General features: G+C 42.4%; 1 protein-coding gene across 1 annotated transcript in view; it reads right to left on the bottom strand.

The window, feature by feature from the left end:
• Positions 1 to 4,655: 4,655 nt before the first annotated feature.
• Positions 4,656 to 8,616, bottom strand: part of LOC147635945 (uncharacterized) — a 34,303-nt gene continuing 30,342 nt past the window's right edge. Inside the window, exons 5-10 of the mRNA XM_086801352.1 lie at positions 6,617 to 6,841; positions 6,296 to 6,513; positions 6,021 to 6,179; positions 5,438 to 5,518; positions 5,280 to 5,334; positions 4,656 to 5,156 (exon numbers count right to left, since the gene is read on the bottom strand). Of these exons, the coding sequence (XP_086657478.1) occupies positions 4,974 to 5,156; positions 5,280 to 5,334; positions 5,438 to 5,518; positions 6,021 to 6,179; positions 6,296 to 6,513; positions 6,617 to 6,841 (921 nt within the window). The 3' untranslated portion in view covers positions 4,656 to 4,973. The remainder of the gene's footprint in view (positions 5,157 to 5,279; positions 5,335 to 5,437; positions 5,519 to 6,020; positions 6,180 to 6,295; positions 6,514 to 6,616; positions 6,842 to 8,616) is intronic.

Raw genomic sequence — 8,616 nt, 5'->3', positions numbered from 1 at the left:
TCTCTCAGATCATGACAAAGTTGGGCTTTGGTCCCAAGATGGCAAATGCTGTTTATTGGCTTTATTCTGGCTCTAGTGCTCAATGCATTCTTGGGTGCCATCTGTCTCGGTCATGGATATTGGGTCGATCAGTTAGACATGGCTGCCCTCTCAGTGCCCTCTTCTATGCCATTGCGACCCATCCTCTTTTGATGTATCTTGATCATCTTACAAGCACAGGACAGATGACTGGTCTCAAAATCCCAGGGGCTACATCTTTTTTGGCACAAGCATATGCTGATGATTCCTTCTTCATGCCACAGAATTCTCCTCAGGAACTTCGCATGCTTATGGCCACTCTTTCTTTATATGGGTTAGCAGCGGGATTGCATGTCAATTTTGAAAAATCTAAATTACTCCCCCTGAAACAATGTGACTGGCATTCTATTCTTTGGCTGGGTCAGGTGGTGCATTCCAGAGATATTGTCAGGCATTTGGGATATCCCATAGGATGGCATATCACCAGAAAGCAGCAGTTAAAATGGATTTTCCAGAGACTTCAACATTAACTGGAATACTGGAAGATTTCTACTTGGCCTCTTCATGTCAGGCTCAGAATAGTACAATCCATTGTGATGTCCTATGTCCAGTTCTATTTGCCCTTGCTGCATTGGTCCTCCAGGGATATTTCAGCTTTTATGTCTCAAGCTATGGAGATATTATGGAAGACAAAAACTGCTGTAAAAGCATTGAGACTGATGAAGATGGAAATGGTGTGCTCCCCAAGGATGCATGGTGGACTTAATGTCCTCAATATAAAATATCATGTACTTGCAAGGAAGGCTACAATGTTGCATACTTTCTTCCGTCAACAGCAGCCATGGACTTGTATGTTAGCATCCATGTGTGTCAACATGAGGACTTGTGCTTAGGGTCATTGGATTACGGATCATTGGGAGGTTGTGATTGGGAGATTTGTAGGGAGGATACCTAGTTGTCCTTTCTCTACTGCCCTCATACTTGATTGGAAACAAGTTCTCTCTAAGGTCAAATGGGCTCCTGATAATTGCTTGGAAACAAACTCGATGAGGAAAGAAAGTATTCATTGGAGTGCCATCTTTGACACTCCACTTGCTTTACAGGAACCTGTTCGGGCATACAATCTTATGAAATTGGGAATTAGGTACAAACATGATGTGGTAGATGATCGGGGATATGTCTTATCCTTTCCCCAGGCCACTGCTACCTATGCATTGGGAATGCATCATAGGTTGATATGGAAGAAAATTGCTGATTTATTGCATCCCTTTTTACCTATTCCACCCGTGGGTGGCTGACACAGACAGGCTTATGGATTGGCAATTGCAGCCATCTACTACATGCATTCATCCTATTCCCCTTCCTGCCTTAACCTCCATCAAAGCCTACAGGCTTCTTCAGCCTGCCCCATGGATTCATCAACGTGCTAATTCTCTGTGGCATATAAGGAAGCCCCTCTCATGGTGGCGGAAGAATCTTCGGATGTTGTGGAAGTGTAAAATGCCATTGAAACAAAGACTTTTTCTTTGGAGATGTTTGACAGGCACATTGTCAGTGGGGGTCATACTTGCTAAACGTCACATTGCACCTTCCACATGTCTAAGATGTCAGGCTCCCTCAGAGACTGTTCTTCATCTGCTTTGGCACTGCCCTTGTTCCAGGATCCTCCTCAGGAGAATTTCAGATTTTCTTCGGCTCCGTTTCCCTGGTCACAGATTTTTGGGAGATATATGCGGTCCTTGTCCCAATACTTACTATTTCTCTCTTGGGTGAGATATTGGGCTCTTTGGACAATTTGGAGTGAGCATAATTTGGCATACTTGGGTCGGTAGAAGCACCAGTCATATGAATCCTTCAGAGCCTCATTGCGGCAATCCTTATATGATGCCTGCCATGAGGGTGATATGGATGCTTCTTGTTTAGAGCTTTTCTTTTTATGTTTCTGACATTTGGGATACTCTCCGCTTCGGAGACTTCCCATCTTGTAAATTTATGAGCATATAAATATACTGCACTGGATATTACCAAAAAAAAAGAGAGTGTGTGTGTGTGTGTGTGTGTACATATATACAATCAAGGTATTTTATTTATTCTCGACCGTTGAGACCTCGATCTAGGTATGTTATTTTATATGAGCTCGTGCGTGAGTGTAAACAAGTGGACACCCCTAACTTGCAACCATGCTGCTAACCAAAAGGAAGTGAAGTTGCTTGAGGAAAGATGCAAATGAATGGACTTAAATTAACGAAGTGTTAACATTGAGGATGGTACCATCCTTACAAGAGTAGAGTATGTATACCAGAGGATCATTGCATTAGGCGCCAAATTCTTTATAAATTTCATGATAGTCCTAGTGCTAGACATCCAAGAATACATAAGACTTATGCTTTTTTGAAGAGAGACTTTTTATGGCCAAGTATGAATAAGAGCATCCATATTGAAATACTAGAAATTTCAACAAGTAACAAAGGTGAAACATCTAAAAGTAAGCAATCTTTTATATTCATTAGTAATTTCACACGACAGGTGGAAGAGTATTTGCATGGATTTTTATTATAGGACTACTGCAAATACACATATGTGATAGAAATCTGTGTGGGTTATAGGACTACCGATTACACAAGTGAGACAAACCTGTGTGGGTTGTATGGTAAGTTTAACAGTCACTTTTAAAGGATGTCTTTGAGAGATTATATACAAGTTTTCAAACAAGTGACAAGTGGGAATCCTTACACAGATGGTTAGACCAAGAGGGTGAATTGGATCATTGAAGATATGCTTCAAGCTTAAGTAAATAAGAAGCAAACTAAGTAAAGAAAGTATGTGCCAGATTTTGAATTATCTTATAACAAGATTCAAATATTAAGCACATGCTTTAGTCAATTTACGATATGTATGGATTTTAGTGTAAAAGTTTAGAGTTGGGTTAAAGAAGAAAAACGTAGAAGCAACTACAGACTTTCTTGAGGATATGAACCAAATAGTTGGACTGACTTAAGAAACCATAAAGAGAGCTCAAGATAGAGAAAGAAATTACGTTGATTCTCACACACAAAAAAAGGGTAGAAAACTCTTTGAAGTACCTGATTCTTTTGAAATCCTGAAGGCTAGAAGATGTTCCTAAATATTGTGGTTTATTTCCGATACTTGGAAGAGTACATGAAGCTAGTAGATGGATGCAAAGTGCATTTAGTGTTTCTTATAAGTTGCCTAAGAAGAAAACTAAGCGATTAGGATAAGCTGGTAGATGAGAACACCCTTGTTGAATTTATAGAAACACTAGTCTTTCATATGAACCCAAAGCAATTCTACATAAAGCAACAAGGCGTACTTAGCATTTTAGATTATCTTATAAAGTTAAAAAATAGACACGAGGAAAGTTCAAATTCGGATTGAGATAAGACCTTTTCTAGTTTTGTTTGCAAGAAAGTAAATGTTTCTAAGGAGAGGGTAGTCATGTAGTGATGAGATCCCTAAGACAATTAAATAACTAGGCAACCTAGAGGACTTGCCAATGTGTGTGAAAGTGGCCATGCTAAGCCCAATTAAATGACATGAGGAAGTGCTTTTCAACATTGGGCTAGAGAACGAATATTGTAGCATGAATAAATGATTTTTTTAAAGAAAGCCCAAAAACGGGATTGAGGGACGAAAAAAACGACCCATGCTGATTGTTTGATGCTAAGTGGAAGGGGCAGCCTTTGTTATCAAGGTGAGCAACACATCAGCCCTTTCTTGATTGGGATGATTAAGGTAATAATCATGCAAGAATGGCTCAAAGAGAAAAGAGCTTCCACCTTTGATATCTAGGTATGAGTGGACTCCTTATAACTCCGCTTCCTTACTCATGAGGAGGGCATTGATATATATGTAGTGCTAGTTTCTCATGCAGATGATAATTAAGTTCTTCCATGTATGTTTCTACTAACTTTCCATCTCTCTTCAATTCTTGTTCATATAGGCACTTATGCTTGTGGACTTATAATTATTACTCATGGGAATAGTGAGTGGAGTTCAAGGTATTTGTTTGCGCCGAGACTAGGAGGGTTGATTTCACTATTACATAGCTTTTCCTATCATTCCCAATTGTTGTGGCCTTGAACACATTTGCCTTGGTTTCCTAACCACAAGGAGTGGTTTTTACACAACCTCCTGCTTCTCGGTGACCACACCATTGCCTTCATCATCCTCACCCATGTATTTTGCAATGGCTTCAACCATGTCACGAACTTTTGTCGTCTTAACACGGTTGACAATAATGGTTTTCCCCTTTCTCTTTGTTCCCCATTCTTACAAATATAAATTTTTTGAAACCATGCAGTTTCTTAGCCAAGGGACCGCCTTTTGAAACAAAACCTTGAAATGAAAAGAACCTTGAAATGTTGTGTGACTAGTCGGTCACGGGATGCGCTTAAAGCAAGTAGCAATGTAGGGGTTAGAGAGGAGAGCTGAGAGGGCAGGTTGATACCATGCTGGCCAGCTGGCTCAGCAAGAATCAAGGGTTGTATGGCTCTGTAAGGGGAGTAAGGTTGTAAGGGGGTGAGTGGTGTATGGTTCAAGGTGGGAAATAACGATACCATAGTTAAGTAAGACTCCACATGCCATACCATAGTTACTAGGAAGTGACACCAGAAAAATTTAGTTCCACATGCCATGTTTACTTATAAGACAAGCACCAACCAAAGAGTGTTACCAACAAAAGTTCGAGACCTCGTAGCTATGATCAACACATTACAGAACTGTTCTAGGAACAAAGCATACAGCAAAAGCTGTCTTACTGTGGCACTCCAAGAAACGTACAACATGGCAATTTGTCCATCTCCGAGGCATTCTTGACCTCCAGACTTCAAATCTAGATTTACACAAGACCCAAAGACCCAACCACCTTGGAAGGAGGCGGCCAGACAAAAAGCATGACCTCATGCAAGAAAGTTCAATCACTCTTCTTTAATATGCTACCCTCTTCTTTCATCTCTCTGGTTACCCGTATCAATTCCAGGTCTCCTTTCAGGAGAAGATGAATAAGCGTTCCCCCTGGTCACACTCCCAGGCATACGTCTTTGTGAGAGCGTTGGCCGGGTGCCTCTGGAGAGCAGCTGAAGTTGTAAACTGGCTGCTTCTTCTTGAAGTATTGCTAGCTGCAATGAAAATAATAATAATCTATAAATCAAATTTCCTGTAAATTCTGGCATCCTTTTAAAATCTAGCATAACCATCAAACTTTCTGGAGGTTGAAGGGGTAAAATCTGTCGTTTGCTCACTCTTGCATTGTTTTGTTGTAATCGATCCCAGAGAGAACTTAAGACCGGACTCAAACTGCCAAATACAGAACATGATCACACTTGTCAATGTATCATACAAGTGGTTGGCGCAAATTCTCTATAAAGAAAATCGAATGAAGACCAGGCCTAGCACTTGCCAGTACTCCATGAGCTTGCAAAGTGATGCTTGATATGTTGCCGAATGGCGTATCGAAGTCAAAGGATGAACTTTTCCCTTCCTACATGAACATAGCAAAAACGTTCAAATTTTCTCTGCTTACTGCTGCCAAATAAAGCTACGAGTAAGCTATGAGTCAAATCTATATAAGGGGCTACACAGACATAACCTCCACCCGTTTAAAGGGGAGATCTCCCCCGCCCATCCCTCATGGTCCCTCCACTTAGATTCACCCAAGCTTCATCCTGGTCATGGATACATCACCCAGGTTCGGGTTTATAAAGAGTGACAATTGCCTCAGCAAGACTCAGTTTCGCTACTACAGGGGGGTCTCCCCTTAACCAGGCCACTGCCTCTAAGTTGCCAGCTCATTCTTCAACAGGCGCGCAGTCAGAGATCCGATTCTCCTCCCACTCCTTGGGAGCTCACCGGTTTCATGTTCTATTTCACTCCCCCACGGGGGATCTTTTCACCCTTCCTTCATGGTACTGCTTCACTATCGGTCACTCAGGAGTACAGTTCAACAAAACAAAAGACGTTTTAATACAAAAAGAATTGTGTACCTTGTGCTTTGGGACATTGCTTGATTGTAAGCAGTGTGCTCTTCATCAAAGAGAATCCTTTGCAGGCTAACCAGTGAGCTTAAGGGAAAATCCACTTTTGCAAGCGTATGGCCCGGAACTACCTGGAGTGGTACTTCCTTCCTCGTAAACTCTGCACCACTGTACAAAACCAATCCTTCAAAAAGAGCAGGAATATAGTGATGAAAATTGCATGGCTTGTCTCTGAAAATGATCCATCAATATCACTTCCGAGGGGATGCAAAGGGTAAGTCTACCTCATTTCAAGGTTCGACAGATGCATAGCCTCTTGCATGCCTGCTGTTAAATCAAAGGAATCCATTTCTGCACCCGCAACAGTCATCTGGTCTGTGTTTTCATATACCCCTAGCATGTCCATGCCAAAATTGTCCGTCCTGCCCTTTGTCGTCTCACCGCCTGTATTCGCAAAAAGTTTGTCCAGTGCTGTTGCATTAGGCTGAGCGTCATTGTTCACCTGACCAAAAAACAAGTAGAAATCTTAGCTCAAGTACCTCCAGATATAGCTACTGTTGAGATGGGTCAATAAAATTCATTATTTATGGTTGATTCATCAAAACCTTTGAATCAGGTGCATTGATGATTGTCATATCAGCACTATCCGATTGGATGGAGCTCGATGAGACTGTCGGTGCCCTCTGAATATCTCTCTCCATATCACTGGACAAATCCTGAATATTCCTTCCTGGATAAATTCCTCCTGCGGTTGGTTGAAAAGATGTTTGCATGTTTTTCTTTTGCCATCCACTTGATGCTTGAAATGCGGTCGCTTGGATTCTACCAACCTGCAACCAAAAACAATAGCACAAAAGCTTTGCCACCTTGGTATCAGAAAGAGCAGCCACCCTGCCTTGTATATGTAGATTTAGGGTTTGCAAAACAAAAAGACGAGCTATGGGGGATCAATGATCTCCATGGTGTGTGTGTGTGTGTGTGCGCGCAGAAAGAAAGAAAGAAAGTTATATTAAACCTCTTCAAAAGACAAAAGGTCTATAAGACATAAGGGATGAGAGAGAGAGAGAGAGAGAGAGAGAGAGAGAGAGAGAGAGAGAGTATTGCACAACTCAATGATAATTAGATTGATATGTTAGCTTACACCCAGTACATTGCTTTATAGTCATAGAGGTTCATCTACCTCATAGACTACACATGAAATGCATACTTTTCCACTGTCCTAAGAGTGGGTTCACACAAACAAACACACACACATACACACTCATAGGGAGTGGAGTGTTCACACACACATGACACGAAAGCCTTTTTAGGGGCTGTTCACACATACATGCATACGAACACAAACAAGGGTTCACGCACATAAGAGACTCTGAATCCCAACAAACCCCTCTTCGGAGCAAGAGTGAGAGATGTCAAGAGAAGCCTTCAACTAGCAGCTTCAGGATAGCCTCTGGACAGACAATACCACATACTCCACTATAGCAAGAACAGGGCTTGTTCTCCACTTCAGACTCAGAGTATGAGTATGGCTCAAAGGCTCACATATGAGCATGGCTCAAGGGCTCACCAAAGCATAGTCTTTGCAAAAGACTCAGAGACCAAGTTTTGCTTTCAAGGAGACACAGACACCAACATCCCGGAACTCAAGTCTCAAACCCCCTGGGATAAGGAGTAGCAGGCACTTGTAAGGGGCTGCTTTGCATTATTATTGTGTAGTCAGTCGTGCAGTCCACTTTTGATGGGTCTATGCCTGGACCAGAGTTTCTACTCCATGACGGATCAGAGATTGTCTTTCTAAGGGCCCGTGGACAGGCACTGGTGGTATGAGATGCCAGTGCTGACTAGCATGTATCCATAGAGTGGAGCCTTAGCCCCTTGCTTGGGGGTGGATCGAAGTATTGATCCTACGGTTCGTTGGTGAGCTTGCATGCACCCCTTCTCTCTAATCTTGTTTGGACTGCATTTAGGAGATCTCAGTTGACAAGCCTGGGAAGCCTCTTACACTTGGTATTAGAGCGACCTAAACGCGGGGTCACAATGATTTGTGTGTCTTTCATGGTTTTATTCATGTTGATATTCCCAGGTATTTCTCTCAGCACCATAGGGTTGTTGTCGTGGTTGTATGTGGATCTGAGAGAGGCAGAATATGCAAGAGTCATGCGTGTTGGAGATGTGCAGAAAGAACCCTTACAAAACCCTAGTTCCTCTAAGGTTGAACTCCCAGTTGGGCTGCGTTTTATGCTCAAAAGTCTACCCTTGACACGTATTACTTACGTGTAATTAAGGGGATGAGTTTGGTGCCCGGGAACTGTGGCAGAGGGCTGTTACAACCCGCGCGCAGTGGATATGTGGGCAGCAGACGGGTATGATGTGGAAAAAGCATGATATGTAAAGGGCATCAACAACACAGACAGGCGGCAAGTCGGGGGCCAGGGCGGCCAGCAGAGAGGACAGTTGGGTTATCCACATGGATGTGTGCATGCACATGGGCACGTGGACTGCAGAGCATCGTCTGAACTGGCCGCCATGCATGTGAGTTGTTTTTTTAAAGGAACCTTCTAAAAAACAGGTCAACTCTAGCTTCTTTTGCGGGGATCTAAGGGGC

Source organism: Cibotium barometz, chromosome 8, assembly GCF_041138505.1.
Source record: "Cibotium barometz isolate CiBa-2024 chromosome 8, ASM4113850v1, whole genome shotgun sequence".
Taxonomy (NCBI): Eukaryota; Viridiplantae; Streptophyta; class Polypodiopsida; order Cyatheales; family Cibotiaceae; genus Cibotium; species Cibotium barometz.
Note: the sequence above shows the minus strand (reverse complement) of the source record. Positions and strands in the feature narration are given on the sequence as shown.